The sequence below is a fragment of the Entelurus aequoreus genome, linkage group LG26, assembly GCF_033978785.1.
Source record: "Entelurus aequoreus isolate RoL-2023_Sb linkage group LG26, RoL_Eaeq_v1.1, whole genome shotgun sequence".
NCBI lineage: Eukaryota > Metazoa > Chordata > Actinopteri > Syngnathiformes > Syngnathidae > Entelurus > Entelurus aequoreus.
In genome coordinates this window covers 29,839,829-29,863,203 of record NC_084756.1, presented here as the reverse complement: position 1 = coordinate 29,863,203, position 23,375 = coordinate 29,839,829, and the positions used below count along the sequence as shown (strand labels likewise).

Here is a 23,375-nt window from a genome sequence, read left to right as displayed (position 1 = left end):
ATATATATATATATATATGTATATATATATATATATATATATATATATATGTATGTATATATATATATATATATATATATATATATATATATATATATATATATATATATATATATGTATGTATGTATGTATATATATATATATATATATATATATATATATATATATATATATATATATATATATATATGTATATATATATATGTATATATATATATATATATATATATATATATATATATGTATATATATATATATATATATATATATATATATATATATATATATATATATATATATATGTATATATGTATGTATATATATATATATATATATATATATATATATTTATATATATATATTTATATATATATATATGTATGTATATATATATGTATGTATATATATGTATATATATATATATGTATATATATATGTATGTATATATATATATATATATATATATATATATATATATATATATATATATATATATGTATGTATGTATGTATGTATGTATGTATGTATGTATATATATATATATATATATATATATATATATATATATATATATATATATATATATATATGTATGTATGTATGTATGTATGTATGTATGTATGTATGTATGTATGTATGTATGTATGTATGTATGTATGTATGTATGTATGTATGTATGTATGTATGTATGTATGTATGGTGTGTGTGTGTATCCACACAGGGTGTGTGTGACGCGTCTAGTGCAGTAGAAGTAGAGAGATGTCTGTAGATAGTGCATGTTGCTTTCTGCTTGCTACTCTCTGCTTACAGCTACCGCCGCCAGCTAGCCCCCTTCGGGGGGTGAAAAGAGGAGCCGAGTGTGTAAGTCTCCTCCTGCTGGTACAAAGCCTCTCCACCACCAAGACTCCTTCAGTGCCTCCTCGTGGCCACACACGGATAAGGGTCTTTGCAGACCCCGAACTAAACTGAAGGGGATCTCGGAGCAGCAGTGGGCCCCAGAGACGTGGCGTATAGGCCCACCTTTGTGTGGAACACGCCCTGACGCCCGTCAACCCTGCCCCAACTATGGGTAAATAGCCCCATTGCCTTGTGGGTCAGCTTATTTAGGCAAAGGCTAAGGGAGCACACCCTGACAGAAAAGCAATGTGCTGAAGGCACCCCACAGCCATGTGGGTAAAACCGGGAGGCAGTATGGCTACGGGAGTAAACCCCAAATGAAAAATCTGTGCTCCGGGGACACACACATGGGCAGGTTTCCAGCAGATCGGATCTCTGGCAGTCCCCTGCAACTGCACTCACCTGAAGGTCGTCTCAAGTTTTTCTCGTGCCACTGGAATATGGTGGGTGTGGCCAAGATTGTGGGGGAAGGAACTGCGCGCACCATCCCTCACACAAATACACTCTTTGCGCAGGCTTCAGCTTCTTCCGAAAAGTCCTCTGGCGACAGGATAAAGCGACGGGGGCAGGTCAAGGATGTGACTGGGAGCTCCTAGCTTGAATCCTGCACAGAGGCGGCATGGGTGTGATGGTCGTTGTGAAGATTGGGATCAGGAACATGATCTTCCTTCGGCAGCTGCCCATGTGACTGAGCAGCCCTATTTAGGGTCCGCACTGCTCACCCCAAATTGGGGAAGGGTCTGGAAAAGGTGACCCAAAAATTGTCTGTTCCTCACACCTGGGTGGCAAACCGCAGCCACCAAGGCATCCCCTACTGCGGTCGAAAACATAACAAAGGAAAGCATATGACTATACACCTGGCTACCTGGAACGTCCGCACCCTCCTCGACACGCAGGATGGGACGGAGAGACCTCATAGACGGACGGCGCTCATTGCACATGAGCTCAAGAGATACAATGTCGACATCGCAGCACTCAGTGAAACTCGGTTGTCGGGTGAAGACTCCCTGACAGAAGTCGGTGAAGGCTACACCTTCTTCTGGAAGGGTCTCCCGGAAGGCGAACGTAGGCTCCATGGAGTTGGCTTTGCTGTAAAAAGCAAATTACTCAATAACATCCCAGAGTCCCCCCAAGGCATCAGTGAGCGGCTCATGACCTGGCGTATCCCCCTGGTGAAAGGCCGGTTTGCTACGCTACTCAGTGCGTATGCCCCTACCCTGGATGCTGATAGTAACATCAAAGATGCCTTCTACGAGTCTCTTGCGGCTGCCCTATCCAGAGTCCCTAAGTCCGATAAGCTTGTCCTCATGGGTGACTTCAATGCCCGAGTTGGCACAGATGCCCAGCTCTGGACTAAAATAATCGGGCCTCATGGATCTGGGAAAATAAACAACAACGGCATTCGACTCCTCTCTCTGTGCTCTGAGCACCAACTTCTCATCACTAACACAATCTTTCAGTTAAAAAAGAAATACATAACATCTTGGATGCACCCACGGTCCAAACATTGGCACCTGCTGGACTATATAATTACACGACAACAAGATCGACAAGACGTCTGCGTAACCAGGGCCTTACGTGGGGCTGAATGCTGGACTGACCACCGGCTGATCAGATCCAAGCTGAGGATGAAAATCCGACCCCCGCACAAGAAACAGCAGCCAAGAAAGCGACTGAACTGCAGGGCCCTGGATTCTCCAGAGTGTACATCTCACTACCGCAGCAAGATAGCTGCGGGGCTTTCCACCTTGGAGGATTACGGTACCACCTGTGACATGGACAGTGAGTGGGCAAAACTGAGGTCAACATTACATCAAGCTGCCTCTGAAACCATCGGCTTTACTCAGAAGCACCATCAAGACTGGTTCGACAACAGCTCGGTAGAAATACAGGAGCTGCTGGACGCCAAGCGCAAAGCCCATGCTGCCCTGCTCTCCAACCCTCACTCTCCATCACTCCTCCACCATTATAAAACAATCAGAGCTGAGACACAGAAACAACTGCGGTTCATGGAAAATGAGTGGTGGCTCAAACAAGCTCAGGAGATCCAGGGATATGCAGATGCTAATAATACCTACGCATTCTACGCTGCTGCAAAATCCATCTATGGCCCACAAAAGCGAAGCATCGCTCCAGTAAGATCCGCAGACGGACACGTGTTATTCAAGGATAAACAACAAATTCTTGAGCGTTGGGCTGAGCACTTCGACTCACTGCTCAATAAAATAAACCCCTCTGATCCATCAGTGCTCAATGCACTCCCAGATCTCCCGCCTTCTCCCTTCCTTGATGATCCCCCCATGTTCAGTGAGGTCCTTACTGCAATCAGGAGCCTCAAAAACAACAAGAGCCCTGGCCCTGACGGAATTCCGGCTGAGATACTGAAGAAGGGAGGCTATCTACTGAAGCGGAAGCTGTTTCATTTCATACTAGCCATCTGGCACAGGGAGGCCCTGCCTCAAGAATGGAAAGACAGCAACATTGTCACCATCTACAAGAAGAAAGGAGATAAATCATCTTGTGGAAACAGTCGTGGTATCTCCCTTCTCTCAGTGGCCGGCAAGGTACTTGCGAAAATTATGCTTTCTCGCCTTTCATTTCTAACAGAGGGCATCCTCCCAGAGACACAGTGTGGCTTCAGAAAGAACCGAAGTACACTAGACATGATCTTCGCTGCCCGTCAAATCCAGGAGAAATGCAGGGAACAAAACAAGGACCTCTACATTACCTTTATTGACCTCACCAAGGCCTTTGACACAGTTGACCGTGATTTGCTCTGGAGTATCCTCAGGAAGTTTGGTGTCCCCCCCAAGTTTCTCAGCATCCTAAAACAGTTTCACGATGGTATGCAGGCCTGTGTACTTGTAGGCAGTGAACAGTCCCCCTCTTTCCCAGTGAAAGTAGGGGTGAAGCAGGGGTGTGTACTGGCCCCAGCGATCTTCAATCTTTTCCTGGCAGCAGCCACACTCCTATTCCGCCAGTCCATCACAAAGGATAGTGGTGTCTCCATCGAGTTTCGCCTGGATGGGAGCCTATTCAACATCCGGCGCCTACAGGCAAAGACGAAGATGTCAGGCACCAACATCCAGGAGCTGCAATATGCAGACGACTGCGCACTCCTCGCCCACACTCCTGATGCCATGCAGCATGCACTAGACACCATGTCATCAGTCTACCGCTCACTAGGTCTGGTGATCAACATCCAGAAAACAGAGGTTCTCATCCAGGAGAGGTCCCCATCCCCTACACCCCCTGTCTTTACCATCAGCGGCACACCCCTCAAACTCGTTGAGCAATTTTGCTACCTCGGCAGTACTCTGACCCCAACATGCCAGATCGATGATGACATCCAGGCTCGTATCAACTCAGCCTCCTCTGCCTTTGGAAGACTGCGCTCCCGGGTGTTTGAAAACAACCACCTTCGAACCTCAACGAAAGTGTCTGTCTACAGGGCGGTGTGTGTTTCAACTCTGCTGTATGGGTCAGAAGCCTGGACAATATACCGCAGACACATCCGCTGCCTTGATGCATTTAACATCAGATGTCTCCAACGCATTCTTGGCATCACATGGCAGGATCGAGTTCCTCATACGGACATCTTACAGCGCACTGAGTCCATGAGCATAGAGGCCACCCTGGCACAGCGACAACTCCGGTGGGTTGGTCACACCATCCGGATGCCAGGACACCGTTTGCCTCGTCAGATGCTTTATGGTCAGCTCCTTTCAGCCAGCAGAAAGCCCGGAGGACAAAAGCTGCGGTACAAAGACCAACTGAAAGGGATATTGAAGAGGTGCAACATCAAACCCTACGAACTTGAGACAGCTGCAGCCAATCGATCGTTGTGGCGCTCGCTATGCCATGACGGGGTCATGTATCTGGAGGAGTGTCGGAACCAACACCGGAGGGATCAGCGGAGGCGAAGACACCACCATGCAGTTCCAGAACCATCCCAGCCCCCTGATCCAGGCCTGACATGTCCCCACTGTGGCAGGACGTGTGGTTCCAGGATCGGACTTCATAGTCATATGGAGTGGCATCGTCGTCAGCAACGATAGCCACCGACCAGAGCAACAAAATGGAAGCTACGTCATCTTCGACTACGATGGACCGCCTAAGCATGTATGTATGTATGTATGTATGTATGTATGTATGTATATATATATATATATATATATATATATATATATATATATATATATATATATATATATATATATATATATATATATATATATATATATATATATATATATATATATATATACAGTAGGGGCCAAACGTTTGAACACACCTTCTCATTCAATGCGCTTTCTTTATTTTCATGACTATTTACATTGTAGATTGTCACTGAAGGCATCACAACTATGAATGAACACATGAGAAGTTATGTACTTAACAAAAAACAAGTGAAATAACTGAAAACATGGTTTGTATTCCAGTTTCTTCAAAATAGCCACCCTTTGCTCTGATTACTTTTTTCGCACACTCTTGGCATTCTCTCGGTGAGCTTCAAAAGGCAGTCCCCTGAAATGGTTGCCACTTTACAGAGCAAAGGGTGGCTATTTTGAAGCAACTAGAATATAAAACATGTTTTCAGTTATTTCACCCTTTTTTTGTTGTTAAGCACATAACTCCACATGTGTTCGTTCATAGTTTTGATGCCTTCAGTGACAATCTACAATGTAAATAGTCATGGAAATAAAGAAAACACAAACAAACGTTTGGCCCGTACCGCACATCAAGGTTATTACTCGATTAATCGAACCAAATAATCCATAGAATAATCGAAAATAATCGATAGCTGTAGCCCTAGAATAAAGCAATGATCTTTATTTTTGACAGCTCTACTGCAGCGGCGGTATTTTAATTTGTACAATGACAGGAGGGGTCAGCTTCATGCAGAAGCAAGATGGCAGCTCTTTGTCCTAAAAAAAAAAAAAAAAAAAAAACAAATAAAAAAACACACCATCATCTCCATGAAGTATATTGAAAAGGTCTATCGGCCTCCTTCGGCGACATTACGCAACACTAATGGATTCTTTTGTTTTGTAAGGTTGTGTGCTGGATATGTGCACCTGGGTCTTTTATGAAATCTGAAAGGTTTTCGGCGTCCACAGCGACTCCAGGCTCGTCATTGTGAGAGACAAAAACACGGTGCGCGCGCCTGTCACCGTTCATTCAATTTGCCTAGCCACTGCGGGCGGCGCAAAAAGCCACCGAGGCTGGGGTTTGTTTGCGTTGTTCTTCCGTCCCTGATAATGTCCCTCGTGACGCCTCAGTTACAGGCGCCGTGAACCGTCGCTTTACATAAACACGTCGTAAAAAAAAAAAAACGCCTCTTTGCTGTCCCGCGGGCTGCAGGATTCGGATAAAGATGGAACAAACGGGACATTAGGGCCGCGGCGTTATTGCTGGAGCAGGGGTGTCAAACTCATTTTAGATCGGGGGCCACACGGAGAAAAATCGAATCCCAAGTGGGCCGGACTGGTAAGATCACGGCACGATAACTTAAAAATAAAGATGTCGGAAAAATTCTATTCAAATGATCGAAAAACTTTCCGTTCTGAGTTCCCAATTGTTTTTGTTGCACCAAGCAAAGGCTTGGAAAATTCCATTGTGTATGATGGGATGAAACGGGAGGGGTTATCTATTGTCATCGAAGACCTGCCCAAGCTGAATCCAGGACTAACCCAAGCCCGAGGCATCTTATTCTTTTGTTTTGAATGTGACCAAAAACAAGAGCTGTTTACATACCCCCCATTCCTTTGGAAGCAGATGTTGTCGTGTAAACAGGGAGTGTCCAAATATAGGAGGAGACGTAAACCTTTGTCGTCAGAGCGTGGTGCTAGACTGTACAGAGAGTACAGTTGCCGCGTCTCTCCTCAAAATTGTGTCCAAATTTAATTCTGTCTCTGTTTGATTCTTTGCTTCTTGTCTTGTTTAATAGATGTCATCAGTGTTTGAGCCTGACAAAAGACAACTTCGGATTGTTGTCTCTGTTTAAAAATAGAACAAGCACATTGTGAAAATGTACAGATCATCATGTTGTTGTTGTTTTTTTTACACTTACATGTTGCGGTTAATAGTATTCTATCTTTATTTGTCGGTATTTATACTTTCTGAATTAATTATGTGATAATGTTCATCAGTCAACTCATTAGTTTTCAATCTATCGAGATCTTAAACATAATATCCAAATCAAATTACAATATGTTATTTATATAGTTTGCTAATTTTCCTCGACTGGTGCATTAACATCATGTGGTTTATTTTATTTTTTTTACATATGTAGCATCATCTACAAAGATATAAATAATTGCTATTGCGACATCCAGTGGACACATTCAGAACAGCAGTTTCTTTCATTCCAAAATTTCGGCTCATTTTTATACTTAGCAAACTCATCCCGCGGGCCGGATAAAACCTGTTCGGGCCGTACGTTTGACACCCCTGTTTTAGATGCATCAAAATAAGCAAAATCATTTTAACATAGGGCTGGGCGATTATATGACGTGGGTCCGGGCCGGGTCAGATTTTATCCGGCCCGCGGGCCATACGTTTGACACCCCTGTGCTAGGAAGCATCAAGGAAGTCAACATTTTTTATTATCGTAGTCTTGGGGCCTGATTTACTAAAAGTTTGCGTGCACTAAAAACACGTGCAAACTTGAGCTAATAAACGTGTGCAAAGATGATGGCGGCTGTAATGTAAGCACAATAAGGAAACATTTTGCGACTCTGCCTTCATTAATATCCAAAATAAATGCTGATAATCAAAACGGCCACAATACTGGGAGGAGAAGAGGCAAATATATTGTACATCACACGCAGTGTGATTTATCAACACTCATCACTGTTTTTTTGCAAGCGCTATTTAGCGTTTTGTTTGGCACGTTTGAAAAGTACAGTCGTGGTCAAAAGTTTACACTAATACATTACCAACCGGGCGGTATAGCTCGGTTGGTAGAGTGGCCGTGCCAGCAACTTGAGGGTTCCAGGTTCGATCCCCGCTTCCGTCAACCTGGTCACTGCCGTTGTGTCCTTGGGCAAGACACTTTACCCACCTGCTCCCGGTGCCACCCACACTGGTTTAAATGTAACTTAGATATTGGGTTTCACTACGTAAAAGCGCTTGGAGTCACTAGAGAAAAGCGCTATATAAATATAATTCACTTCACTTCACACTCGTGAAGGACATAATGTCATGGCTGTCTTGAGTTTCCAATAATTTCTACAACTCTTATTTATTTTTATTTTTTTTCTTGCTGATCGTGGCATTGACAAAACTGTGCCATGCACCTTTTTTTTTTTTTTTTTTTTTTTTTTTTTTATAATGTCCTGCCCAGCTTCTCGGGCAAATCATATAGCAGATGTAGATGCCCATGCCATGCACTTTATGCTTACAAACAATTGTCTGCACAGTTGCTCTTGGGACCTTAAGTTGCTTCGAAACTGTATACTTTTGACCCAGCAGATTTGGTCACATTTTCAGTAGATCCATAATAAATTCATAAAAGAACCAAACTTCATGAATGTTTTTTTTGTGACCAACAAGTATGTGCTCCAATCACTCTGTCACAAAAAAAATAAGAGTTGTAGAAATGATTGGAAACTCAAGACAGCCATGACATTATGTTCTTTACAAGTGTATGTCAACTTTTGACCACGACCGTGAGGAAGGATCAGTGCTCGTGCTTTACACGATTGACAGAGAATCCTCCCTGTCAACATATTTGGACTTTCCAAAAAAATACCAATAATGTTCACGCATATTGTCTATTCAGCAATTTCCTTTTACAAATCATAGCTGATGGATTAAAACAAATTCAATGAATGTGATTTAGTGTATGTCGGTGTTTTATTTTAAATGGACTTAGTTGTGTTTTTATGTAGGAAATATATTATTGTAATATACAGTCTTGGTCAAAAGTTTACATACACTTGTTAAGAACATAATGTCATGGCTGTCTTGAGTTTACAATCATTTCTACAACTCTTGTTTTTGTGTGATTGGAGCACATACTTGTTGGTCACCAAAAAACATCTGACCACAGAACTTTCCTCCAGAAGGTCTTATCTTCGTCCATGTGATTTCAGATGAAACGAATATTGAGCTGTTTGGCCACAATACCCAGCAATATGTTTGGAGGAGAAAAGGTGAGGTTTTTAATCCCAGGAACACCATCCCTACCGTTAAGCATGGTGGTGGTAGTATTATGCTCTGGGCCTGTTTTGCTGCCAATGGAACTGGTGCTTTACGGAGATTAAATGGGACAATGAAAAAGGAGGATTACCTCCAAATTCTTCCGGACAAGCTAAAACCATCAGCCCGGAGGTTGGGTCTTGGGCGCAGTTGGGTTTTCCAACAGGACAATGACCCCAAACACACGTCAAAAGTGGTAAAGGAATGGCTAAATCAGGCTAGAATGAAGGTTTTAGAATGGCCTTCCCAAAGTCCTGACTTAAAACGTGTGGACAATGCTGAAGAAACAAGTCCATGTCAGAAAACCAACACATTTAGCTGAATTGCACCAATTTTGTCAAGAGGAGTGGTCAAAAATTCAAGCAGAAGCTTGTGGATGGCTACCAAAAGTGCCTTATTGCAGTGAAACTTGCCAAGGGACATGTAAGCAAATATTAACATTGCTGTATGTATACTTTTGACACAGCAGATTTGCTCACATTTTCAGTAGACCCATAATAAATTCATAAAAAAAACAAACTTCATGAATGTTTTGTTTGTGACCAACAAGTATGTGCTCCAATCACTACATCACAAAAAAAATAAGAGTTGTAGAAATGATTGTAAACTCAAGACAGCCATGACATTATGTTCTTTACAAGTGTATGCAAACTTTTGACCACGACTGCATCTCCAATGTGAAAAGATGTCTTTCATTATGCATTTTGTTTATTTGAGTCATTCCAGACGCACGAATGCGCTGCGGGGATGTGATCCACAACCTCGCGCGCCAGACTTGTGTGTTAAAAATGTTGTCTGGATTGCGATTCATATAAAAAGGTGTTACTGTGCAGATTTAGACTATAGACGTGTGCTGCTGGTTCAACATATCACACACAGGTGGGAGCATCCTTATATAATTGGACTGCATGCTGGGTGACTCAAGGGGATGATTAAACAAACTCAATTAATGCCTTATATATATATACATACATATATACATATTTACAGCCCGGCCCCCGGTCAAACATTTTGGGGACCCCTGATCTACAGCAGGGGTCACCAACGCGGTGCCCGCGGGCACCAGGTAGCCCGTAAGGACCAGATGAGTAGCCCGCTGGCCTGTTCTAAAAATAGCTCAAATGGCAGCACTTACCAGTGAGCTGCCTCTATTTTTTAAATTGTATTTATTTACTAGCAAGCTGGTCTCGCTTTGCCCGACATTTTTAATTCTAAGAGAGACAAAACTCAAATAGAATTTGAAAATCCAAGAAAATATTTTAAAGACTTGGTCTTCACTTGTTTAAATAAATTCATTAATTTTTTTTACTTTGCTTCTTATAACTTTCAGAAAGACCATTTTTGAGAAAAAATACAACCTTAAAAATGATTTTAGGATTTTTAAACACATTTACCTTTTTACCTTTTAAATTCTTTCGTCTTCTTTCCTGACAATTTAAATCAATGTTGAAGTAAATTTATCTTTTTTATTGTAAAGAATAATAAATACATTTTAATTTAATTTTTCATTTTAGCTTCTGTTTTTTTGACGAAGAATATTTGTGAAATATTTCTTCAAACTTATTGTGATTAAAATTCAAAAAAAAATATTCTGGCAAAGCTAGAAAATCTGTAGAATCAAATTTAAATCTTATTTCAAAGTCTTTTGAATTTCTTTTAAAATTTTTGTTCTGGAAAATCTAGAAGAAATAATGATGTGTCTTTGTTAGAAATATAGCTTGGTCCAATTTGTTATATATTCTAACAAAGTGCAGATTGGATTTTAACCTATTTAAAACATGTCATCAAAATTCTAAAATTAATCTTAATCAGGAAAAATTACTAATGATATTCCATAAATTCTTTTTTTAATGTTTTCAAAAAGATTCGAATTAGCTAGTTTTTCTCTTCTTTTTTTCGGTTGAGTTTTGAATTTTAAAGAGTCGAAATTGAAGATAAACTGTGTTTCAAAATTGAATTGTCATTTTTTTCGTGTTTTCTCCTCTTTTAAACCGTTCAATTAAGTGTAAATATCATTAATTATTAATAATAACATAGTTAAAGGTAAATTGAGCAAATTGGCTATTTCTGGCAATTTATTTAAGTGTGTATCAAACTGGTAGCCCTTCGCATTAATCAGTACCCAAGAAGTAGCTCTTGCTTTCAAAAAGGTTGGTGACCCCTGATCTACAGTATCGATGGCTGTCAATGATTAAACATAATCAGATCACATCATCTGTATTGGCCAAGTATGTAACACACAGACGTTTGACTTCCTGTGCTCTCTTTTTGTTCAACTGGGATTAATCACATTTTGTCCATAGCGAAGTCATAATCGACCGCACATGTTTTCCTCTTTCCGAAGTGTAGATCGTTAAAATGCACAACCAACATGGGACTGGACACTCTAATTTATGCACATTTTAGTTTATTAAACATCATGCATGTTTAAACAGCTCCTCACAAAATGGGCAGAGACAAACGTTGCGTGTAAGAAAAAGTAAAAAATTGCTGGTGAAAAGGTAACTTTCATTAACTACCGTGTTAAGTTTGACAACCCGAGCATAATAAAATTAGAGCTGTCATAAACCAGTTAAAGGCCTACTGAAATGACATTTTTTTTATTTAAATGGAAATAGCAGATCCATTCTATGTGTCATACTTGATCATTTCGCGATATTGCCATATTTTTGCTGAAAGGATTTAGTAGAGAAAATCGACGATAAAGTTCGAAACTTTTGCTCGCTGATAAAAAAAAGCCTTGCCTGTACCGGAAGTAGCGTGACGTCACAGGAGCTAGTATTCCTCACAATTACCCGTTGTTTACAATGGAGCGAGAGAGATTCGGACCGAGAAAGTGATGATTACCCCATTAATTTGAGCGAGGATGAAAGATTCGTAGATGAGGAACGTTACAGCCAACGTGATAGCATAGCAGTCTCAAATGCAGATAGAAACTAAATAAAAAAAAAAACCCTGACTGGATGGATGGACAGAAGATCAAAAATACTATTAAACCATGAACATGTAAGTACACGATTAATAATATTCAGCTTTTCGAAGCTAAAAAAATAGAAGCTAACCTAGCCACGTAGCCAACGTGATAGCATAGCAGTCTCAAATGCAGATAGAAACTAAATTTAAAAAAAACCCTGACTGGATGGATAGACAGAAGATCAAAAATACTATTAAACCATGAACATGTAAATACACGATTAATAATATTCAGCTTTGCGAAGCTAAAAAATAGAAGCTAACATAGCAACGTAGCCAACGTGATAGCATAGCAGTCTCAAATGCAGATAGAAACTAAATTTAAAAAAAACCCTGACTGGATGGATAGACAGAAGATCAAAAATACTATTAAACCATGAACATGTAAATACACGATTAATAATATTCAGCTTTGCGAAGCTAAAAAAATAGAAGCTAACCTAGCTACGTAGCCAACGTGATAGCATCAGTCTCAAATGCAGATAAAAACTAAATTAAAAAAAACCCTGACTGGATGGATAGACAGAAGATAAAAAATACTATTAAACCATGAACATGTAAATACACGATTAATAATATTCAGCTTTGCGAAGCTAAAAAATAGAAGCTAACCTAGCAACGTAGCCAACGTGATAGCATAGCAGTCTCAAATGCAGATAGAAACTAAATTTTAAAAAAACCCTGACTGGATGGATAGACAGAAGATCAAAAATACTATTAAACCATGAACATGTAAATACACGATTAATAATATTCAGCTTTGCGAAGCTAAAAAAATAGAAGCTAACCTAGCCACGTAGCCAACGTGATAGCATCAGTCTCAAATGCAGATAGAAACTAAATAAAAAAAAACCCTGACTGGATGGATAGACAGAAGATCAAAAATACTATTAAACCATGAACATGTAAATACACGATTAATAATATTCAGCTTTTCGAAGCTAAAAAAATAGAAGCTAACCTAGCTACGTAGCCAACGTGATAGCATCAGTTTCAAATGCAGATAGAAACTAAATTAAAAAAAACCCTGACTGGATGGATAGACAGAAGATCAAAAATACTATTAAATCATGAACATGTAAATACACGATTAATAATATTCAGCTTTGCGAAGCTAAAAAAATAGAAGCTAACCTAGCAACGTAGCCAACGTGATAGCATCAGTCTCAAATGCAGATAGAAACTACATTTAAAAAAAACCCTGACTGGATGGATAGACAGAAGATCAAAAATACTATTAAACCATGAACATGTAAATACACGATTAATAATATTCAGCTTTGCGAAGCTAAAAAAATAGAAGCTAACCTAGCCACGTAGCCAACGTGATAGCATCAGTCTCAAATGCAGATAGAAACTAAATTAAAAAAAACCCTGACTGGATGGATAGACAGAAGATCAAAAATACTATTAAACCATGAACATGTAAATACACGATTAATAATATTCAGCTTTTCGAAGCTAAAAAAAATAGAAGCTAACCTAGCTACGTAGCCAACGTGATAGCATCAGTTTCAAATGCAGATAGAAACTAAATAAAAAAAAACCCTGACTGGATGGATAGACAGAAGATCAAAAATACTATTAAATCATGAACATGTAAATACACGATTAATAATATTCAGCTTTGCGAAGCTAAAAAAATAGAAGCTAACCTAGCAACGTAGCCAACGTGATAGCATCAGTCTCAAATGCAGATAGAAACTACATTTAAAAAAAACCCTGACTGGATGGATAGACAGAAGATCAAAAATACTATTAAACCATGAACATGTAAATACACGATTAATAATATTCAGCTTTTCAAAGCTAAAAAAATAGAAACTAACCTAGCTACGTAGCCAACGTGATAGCATCAGTCTCAAATGCAGATAGAAACTAAATACAAAAAAACCCTGACTGGATGGATAGACAGAAGATCAAAAATACTATTAAACCATGAACATGTAAATACACGATTAATAATATTCAGCTTTGCGAAGCTAAAAAAATAGAAGCTAACCTAGCCACGTAGCCAACGTGATAGCATCAGTCTCAAATGCAGATAGAAACTAAATAAAAAAAAACCCTGACTGGATGGATAGACAGAAGATCAAAAATACTATTAAACCATGAACATGTAAATACACGATTAATAATATTCAGCTTTTCGAAGCTAAAAAAATAGAAGCTAACCTAGCTACGTAGCCAACGTGATAGCATCAGTTTCAAATGCAGATAGAAACTAAATAAAAAAAAACCCTGACTGGATGGATAGACAGAAGATCAAAAATACTATTAAATCATGAACATGTAAATACACGATTAATAATATTCAGCTTTGCGAAGCTAAAAAAATAGAAGCTAACCTAGCAACGTAGCCAACGTGATAGCATCAGTCTCAAATGCAGATAGAAACTACATTTAAAAAAAACCCTGACTGGATGGATAGACAGAAGATCAAAAATACTATTAAACCATGAACATGTAAATACACGATTAATAATATTCAGCTTTTCAAAGCTAAAAAAATAGAAACTAACCTAGCTACGTAGCCAACGTGATAGCATCAGTCTCAAATGCAGATAGAAACTAAATACAAAAAAACCCTGACTGGATGGATAGACAGAAGATCAAAAATACTATTAAACCATGAACATGTAAATACACGATTAATAATATTCAGCTTTTCGAAGCTAAAAAAATAGAAGCTAACCTAGCTACGTAGCCAATGTGATATCATCAGTCTCAAATGCAGATAGAAACTAAATAAAAAAAAACCCTTACTGGATGGATAGACAGAAGATCAAAAATACTATTAAACCATGAACATGTAAATACACGATTAATAATATTCAGCTTTTCGAAGCTAAAAAAAATAGAAGCTAACCTAGCTACGTAGCCAACGTGATAGCATCAGTCTCAAATGCAGATAGAAACTAAATTAAAAAAAAACCCTGACTGGATGGATAGACAGAAGATCAAAAATACTATTAAACCATGAACATGTAAATACACGATTAATAATATTCAGCTTTTCGAAGCTACAAAAAATAGAAGCTAACCTAGCTACGTAGCCAACGTGATAGCATAGCAGTCTCAAATGCAGATAGAAACTAAATTTAAAAAAACCCTGACTGGATGGATAGACAGAAGATCAAAAATACTATTAAACCATGAACATGTAAATACACGATTAATAATATTCAGCTTTTCGAAGCTAAAAAAATAGAAGCTAACCTAGCTACGTAGCCAACGTGATAGCATCAGTTTCAAATGCAGATAGAAACTAAATAAAAAAAAACCCTGACTGGATGGATAGACAGAAGATCAAAAATACTATTAAATCATGAACATGTAAATACACGATTAATAATATTCAGCTTTGCGAAGCTAAAAAAATAGAAGCTAACCTAGCAACGTAGCCAACGTGATAGCATCAGTCTCAAATGCAGATAGAAACTACATTTAAAAAAAACCCTGACTGGATGGATAGACAGAAGATCAAAAATACTATTAAACCATGAACATGTAAATACACGATTAATAATATTCAGCTTTTCAAAGCTAAAAAAATAGAAACTAACCTAGCTACGTAGCCAACGTGATAGCATCAGTCTCAAATGCAGATAGAAACTAAATACAAAAAAACCCTGACTGGATGGATAGACAGAAGATCAAAAATACTATTAAACCATGAACATGTAAATACACGATTAATAATATTCAGCTTTTCGAAGCTAAAAAAATAGAAGCTAACCTAGCTACGTAGCCAATGTGATATCATCAGTCTCAAATGCAGATAGAAACTAAATAAAAAAAAACCCTTACTGGATGGATAGACAGAAGATCAAAAATACTATTAAACCATGAACATGTAAATACACGATTAATAATATTCAGCTTTTCGAAGCTAAAAAAAATAGAAGCTAACCTAGCTACGTAGCCAACGTGATAGCATCAGTCTCAAATGCAGATAGAAACTAAATTAAAAAAAAACCCTGACTGGATGGATAGACAGAAGATCAAAAATACTATTAAACCATGAACATGTAAATACACGATTAATAATATTCAGCTTTTCGAAGCTACAAAAAATAGAAGCTAACCTAGCTACGTAGCCAACGTGATAGCATAGCAGTCTCAAATGCAGATAGAAACTAAATTTAAAAAAACCCTGACTGGATGGATAGACAGACGATCAAAAATACTATTAAACCATGAACATGTAAATACACGATTAATAATATTCAGCTTTTCGAAGCTAAAAAAAATAGAAGCTAACCTAGCAACGTAGCCAACGTGATAGCATCAGTCTCAAATGCAGATAGAAACTAAATAAAAAAAAACCCTGACTGGATGGATAGACAGAAGATCAAAAATACTATTAAACCATGAACATGTAAATACACGATTAATAATATTCAGCTTTTCGAAGCTAAAAAAATAGAAGCTAACCTAGCTACGTAGCCAACGTGATAGCATCAGTCTCAAATGCAGATAGAAACTAAATTAAAAAAAAACCCTGACTGGATGGATAGACAGAAGATCAAAAATACTATTAAACCATGAACATGTAAATACACGATTAATAATATTCAGCTTTTCGAAGCTAAAAAAAATAGAAGCTAACCTAGCTACGTAGCCAACGTGATAGCATCAGTCTCAAATGCAGATAGAAACTAAATTTAAAAAAAACCCTGACTGGATGGATAGACAGAATATCAAAAATACTATTAAACCATGAACATGTAAATACACGATTAATAATATTCAGCTTGGCGAAGCTAAAAAACAGAAGCTAACTTAGATGCGGCGGCGGGCTTACTCACTGCAGTGCGTCTGCTATCCTGCTCAAAACACAACACAACCTCCTGGTGTTGGTGTTGCTGTAGTCCGCCACTCCACAGATCGCACCTACAACTTTCTTCTTTGCAGTCTCCATTGTCCATTAAACAAACTGCAAAAGATTCACCAACACAGATGTCCAGAATACTGTGGAATTTTGTCGAAGAAAACAGAGGTATTTGAATTGGGTCCAAACACTTCCCTTGACCTCGTGACGTCACGCGCATACGTCATCATACCGCGACGTTTTCAAGCGGAAGTTTACCGGGAAGTTTAAAATGTCACTTTATAAGTTAACCCGGCCGTATTGGCATGTGTTGCAATGTTAAGATTTCATAATTGATATATAAACTATCAGACTGCGTGGTCGCTAGTAGTGGCTTTCAGTAGGCCTTTAACTCATTACAAAAAAAAAGAAAGTAGTCTAGTTATATATGATCACGTAAGTTATTTTGAACGTACATGCTCCTTACCTGAAAGGTAAATACGAGTGAGGAGACTCCAAAATAAAGGCCTTTGGATAAAACTGTTACCGAGTTTTGAACAAATAAATGACATACCTTCAAGTAAAAGATTTTTAAAAAAATGTTTGCGTATGACATTCTGACAATAAAATGGCATTTTGGTGTCCTTTTGTTTTTAGGTTAAAAATCGAGATGTCCGATAATGGCTTTTTTGCCGATATTCCGATATTGTCCAACTCTTAATTACAGATTCCGATATCAACCGATACCGATATATACAGTCGTGGAATTAACACATTATTATGCCTAATTTTGTTGTGATGCATTAAACAATGTAACAAGGTTTTCCAAAATAAATCAACTCAAGTTATGGGAAAAAAATGCCAACATGGCACTGCCATATTTATTATTGAAGTCACAAAGTGCATTCTTTTTTTTTAACATGCCTCAAAAACAGCAGATTGGAATTTGGAGGTTGAGGTGGGCGGGGTTGAGGTGGGGAGGTAGAGGGTTGTGGGGGGTGTATATTGTAGTGTCCCGGAAGAGTTAGTGCTGCAAGGGGTTCTGGGTATTTGTTCTGTTGTGTTTATGTTGTGTTACGGTGCGGATGTTCTCCCGAAATGTGTTTGTCATTCTTGTTTGGTGTGGGTTCACAGTGTGGCGCATATTTGTAACAGTGTTAAACTTGTTTATACGTTTACCCTCAGTGTGACCTGTATGGCTGTTGACCAAGTATGCCTTGCATTCACTTGTGTGGCATTTTAAAAAGTCATACATTTTACTTTTTGAAACCGGTACCGATAACTTTGATACCGATAATTTCCGATATTACATTATAAAGCATTTATCAGCCAATAACCCTCAGTGTGACCTGTATGGCTGTTGACCAAGTATGCCTTGCATTCACTTGTGTGGCATTTTAAAAAGTCATACATTTTACTTTTTGAAACCGATACCGATAACTTTGATACCGATAATTTCCGATATTACATTTTAAAGCATTTATCGGCCAATAACCCTCAGTGTGACCTGTATGGCTGTTGACCAAGTATGCCTTGCATTCACTTGTGTGGCATTTTAAAAAGTCATACATTTTACTTTTTGAAACCGATACCGATAACTTTGATACCGATCATTTCCGATATTACATTTTAAAGCATTCATCGGCCAATAACCCTCAGTGTGACCTGTATGGCTGTTGACCAAGTATGGCTTGCATTCACTTGTGTGGCATTTTAAAAAGTCATACATTTTACTTTTTGAAACCGGTACCGATAACTTTGATACCGATCATTTCCGATATTACATTTTAAAGCCTTTATCGGCCAATAACCCTCAGTGTGACCTGTATGGCTGTTGACCAAGTATGCGATGCATTCACTAGTGTGGCATTTTAAAAAGTCATACATTTTACTTTTTGAAACCGATACCGATAACTTTGATACCGATAATTTCCGATATTACATTTTAAAGCATTTATCGGCCAATAACCCTCAGTGTGACCTGTATGGCTGTTGACCAAGTATGCCTTGCATTCACTTGTGTGGCATTTTAAAAAGTCATACATTTTACTTTTTGAAACCGATACCGATAACTGTGATACCGATAATTTCCGATATTACATTATAAAGCATTTATCGGCCAATAACCCTCAGTGTGACCTGTATGGCTGTTGACCAAGTATGCTTTGCATTCACTTGTGTGGCATTTTAAAAAGTCATACATTTTACTTTTTGAAACCGATACCGATAACTTTGATACCGATAATTTCCGATATTACATTTTAAAGCATTTATCGGCCAATAACCCTCAGTGTGACCTGTATGGCTGTTGACCAAGTATGCCTTGCATTCACTTGTGTGGCATTTTAAAAAGTCATACATTTTACTTTTTGAAACCGGTACCGATAACTTTGATACCGATAATTTCCGATATTACATTTTAAAGCCTTTATCGGCCAATAACCCTCAGTGTGACCTGTATGGCTGTTGACCAAGTATGCCTTGCATTCACTTGTGTGGCATTTTAAAAAGTCATACATTTTACTTTTTGAAACCGATACCGATAACTTTGATACCGATAATTTCCGATATTACATTTTAAAGCCTTTATCGGCCAATAACCCTCAGTGTGACCTGTATGGCTGTTGACCAAGTATGCATGGCATTCACTTGTGTGGCATTTTAAAAAGTCATACATTTTACTTTTTGAAACCGATACCGATAACTTTGATACCGATAATTTCCGATATTACATTTTAAAGCATTTATCGGCCAATAACCCTCAGTGTGACCCGTATGGCTGTTGACCAAGTATGCATGGATTCACTTGTGTGGCATTTTAAAAAGTCATACATTTTACTTTTTGAAACCGATACCGATAACTTTGATACCGATAATTTCCGATATTACATTTTAAAGCATTTATCGGCCAATAACCCTCAGTGTGACCTGTATGGCTGTTGACCAAGTATGCTTTGCATTCACTTGTGTGGCATTTTAAAAAGTCATACATTTTGATTGATTTTACTTTTTGAAACCGATACCGATAACTTTGATACCGATAATTTCCGATATTACATTTTGAAGCATTTATCGGCCGATAATATCGGCAGCCCGATATTATCGGACATCTCTAGTTAAAAAGTATGTTTTGTATTTTTCGGACAATAGGGCGCACTTAATCAATCAATCAATCAAAGTTTATTTATATAGCCCTAAATCACGACTGTCTCAAAGGGCTGCACAAAAATCCTTTCATTTTCTCCAAAATCGACGGTGCGCCTTACAACCCGGTGCGCCTAAAGTACGGCATAATTCTCGAAGCAATTGTATTTAGTGCATGGTGTAATGATAAGTGTGACCAGTAGATGGCAGTCACACATAAGAGATATGTGTAAACTGCAAGATGACGTCAGTGAACAACACCAAAACTTTTAAACGTTCCGTTGAGAATATAGAACATTACACACGGCGTTTAAAAATCTGTCAACATGTTTTTAGTACGATAAACTGTGAGGCCGCACCGCTTGATGGATTGTCGGCGCATTAAACATACGAGTATAATTATGGTGTGTGTATAAGGACCGCAAAATTGCACCTGTTAGCGGACATGTTACCTGGCGTTTTGTTTTGCAATATTATGCAAAACCAACTTTTCTTACCTTCTGGTACCTGCTGATGTGTATTCGGGATCTGCATAAGTCCTGAAACTGTGCGCCCGTCCGCCATTGTAGTCCGTGGCGACACCGTAGTCATAAGCTTCTTCTTGAAGACGGTCTGTAAAACATAATCTATGCCACATTTTGACCAAAGAACCACCATTACATGATTATGTAGAGCACAAGGAAGTGTTTTATATTTAATAATAATAATAGTAATATATTTTATTTGTAAAAAGCACTTTGTATTGAGTAAATAATCTCAAAGTGCTACAGTGTATTAAAAAAATAAATAAATAAATAAATAAAAAGATAATAAAGAAATAAAAATAAATAAAAACTAGAATAGCCAAATAACTATAACTAGTATGCATATACAGTGTTTCCCACACATTCATTTATTTTTGGTGGCCCGCTACGAAAGAATTACGTCCGCCACACATTAAAAAAAATAAAACAATTATTATTATTTTAATTATTTTTATTTTTATTTTTGTCCTGTCCAGCTTCTCAGGCAAATCATATAGTTGATGTAGATGCCCATATAGGCTGTTCAGATTTACTTTACAAAAGAGAAGTGTAGGATACTTCTCTTGTTGCCTTATTTGTATTTGACCACTACTGTTTTCTGTTTATTTGTTACTGACTGTGGCAGGACACCTCTGCCTCTGTTTCACTTTATGTTGCTGGTAAATAATATGGTTGTAGTAGTAGGCTAAAGTTAAATTATTTAGTATGCACTATTTAAAGGGGCAGAGCTTTAAGAGACATTTTAGCTTTTATATTTTATAAGATATATATTTTTTGTAAGAACCACAATTAATAAATATATTTTAGTGAATAACTTATTGTTCAAATCTGTTTATAAATATGTACATAAAGTGTTGTAATTATATTGTAAAATGGATGGATGGATGGATGGATGGACGTTTAAAACAAAACTGTTATTATTAATTAGTAAGTATAAATTTTTTGAGCCTTTTTAGAGAAAATCATATCATTGTAGTAAATTATGCAAATTAATCGATGATGTCACGGTGACCACGCCCATAGCCACGCCCCCACCACCACAGGTATCTTGGCAGTTTATGAGAAACACTGGGTATTTGTTACTGACTGTGGCAGGACACCTCTGCCTCTGTTTCACTTTATGTTGCTGGTAAATAATATGGTTGTAGTTGTAGGCTAAAGTTAAATTATTTAGTATGCACTAATTAAAGGGGCAGAGCTTTAAGAGACATTTTAGCTTTTATATTTTATAAGATATATATTTTTTGTAAGAACCACAATTAATAAATATATCTTAGTGAATAACTTATTGTTCAAATCTGTTTATAAATATGTACATACAGTGTTGTAATTATATTGTAAAATGGATGGATGGATGGATGGATGGACGTTTAAAACAAAACTGTTAGTATTAATTAGTAAGTATACATTTTTTGAGCATTTTTAGAGAAAATCATATCATTGTAGTAAATTATGCAAATTAATCGATTGTCATGGTGGCCACGCCCCTACCACCACAGGTATCTTGGCAGTTTATGGGAAACACACAAAAGAGAAGTGTAGGATACTTCTCTTGTTGCCTTATTTGTATTTGACCACTACTGTTTTCTGTTTATTTGTTACTGACTGTGGCAGGACACCTCTGCCTCTGTTTCACTTTATGTTGCTGGTAAATAATATGCTTGTAGTAGTCAGCGAAAGTTAAATTATTTAGTATGCACTAATTAAAGGGGCAGAGCTTTAAGAGACATTTTAGCTTTTATTGCACTTTATACTGAGTAAATAATCTCAAAGTGCTACAGTGTATTAAAAAAATAATAGTAATAAATAAATAAAAAGATAATAAAGAAATAAATAAAAATAAAAACTAGAATAGCCAAATAGCTATAACTAGTATGCATATTAGGCTTTTTTAAAAAATTTTTAAAGAAGGGCTTTTAAGCCTTTTTTAAAAGGATTCACAGTCTGTGGTGCCCTCAGGTGGTCAGGGAGAGCGTTTCACAGACTGGGAGCAGCAGAGCAGAAAAAAAATCACAATATGACTCCTTTAATGCGCCTTTTGTATGAAAGTAGACCTGAATAGACCCGCTCATCAACAGTGCACCTTTTAATCCGGTGCGCCTTATGGTCCGGTAAAATACGATAAGCAAGTAATTTACCGCGATTAATCACGATGCATTCAAAAAAATACCAATAATTTGAAGACATGAACGTTAAAGCCAGTCTTCATGCCAAATAGACATGTTCACGGTGAATCATCGGCTGTTCTCCTCCAAGAACGCACCTGCAAAAGAGTGCAGACGAGCGCATTGTGGCGGGATGCAAAGTGTCGCCGCTGCGTGTGCAAATGAATGCATCAACTCCACACAAACGTCAAGATGGAAATGCACGACCAGCTTCCGGCGAAACTTTGACTTTGTGACCTGAATATCTCGACGAGTCGTCTCCATGCGACGCAAGTTTCTGCATTCAAAAAAAAAACACACAAAAAAAAACAACATTTCAATTCCACCTAGCACCTGTAGCATCAAAACATTTTTATCCTCAATACAAAAGTGAAATGGCGTCATCTTTTTTCCTCCCATCACCGTCTTCACTTTCACATCTCCTGTTCATTGTCTCCTTTATGAATATCGCTTGTTAATGGCGCATTGACTATTCTGCTCACAGCGGGAGTGTGTGTGTGTGTGTGTGTGTGCGAGTGTGTGTGTGTGTGTGTTCCTGTATTTCTACCCTTCTTGAGACATCAACAATATGAGGACCGGTGAACAAGTTAGGACATAAATCATGGTCCCGATACGGAAAACCAATTTCATCTAGTAGAGAATGTCTCATTTGCA

General features: G+C 37.9%; 2 protein-coding genes across 3 annotated transcripts in view; both read left to right on the top strand.

Moving 5' to 3' along the window:
* LOC133643327 (cadherin-22-like) overlaps window positions 1–1,493 on the top strand; it is a 106,740-nt gene extending 105,247 nt beyond the window's left edge. Inside the window, exon 5 of the mRNA XM_062037816.1 lies at window positions 1,166–1,493. Coding sequence (XP_061893800.1) covers window positions 1,166–1,493 — 328 coding nt within the window. The remainder of the gene's footprint in view (window positions 1–1,165) is intronic.
* The window catches only part of LOC133643496 (cadherin-22-like), a 1,271,581-nt gene that overhangs the window by 682,726 nt on the left and 565,480 nt on the right, over window positions 1–23,375 (top strand). The window lies entirely within an intron of this gene.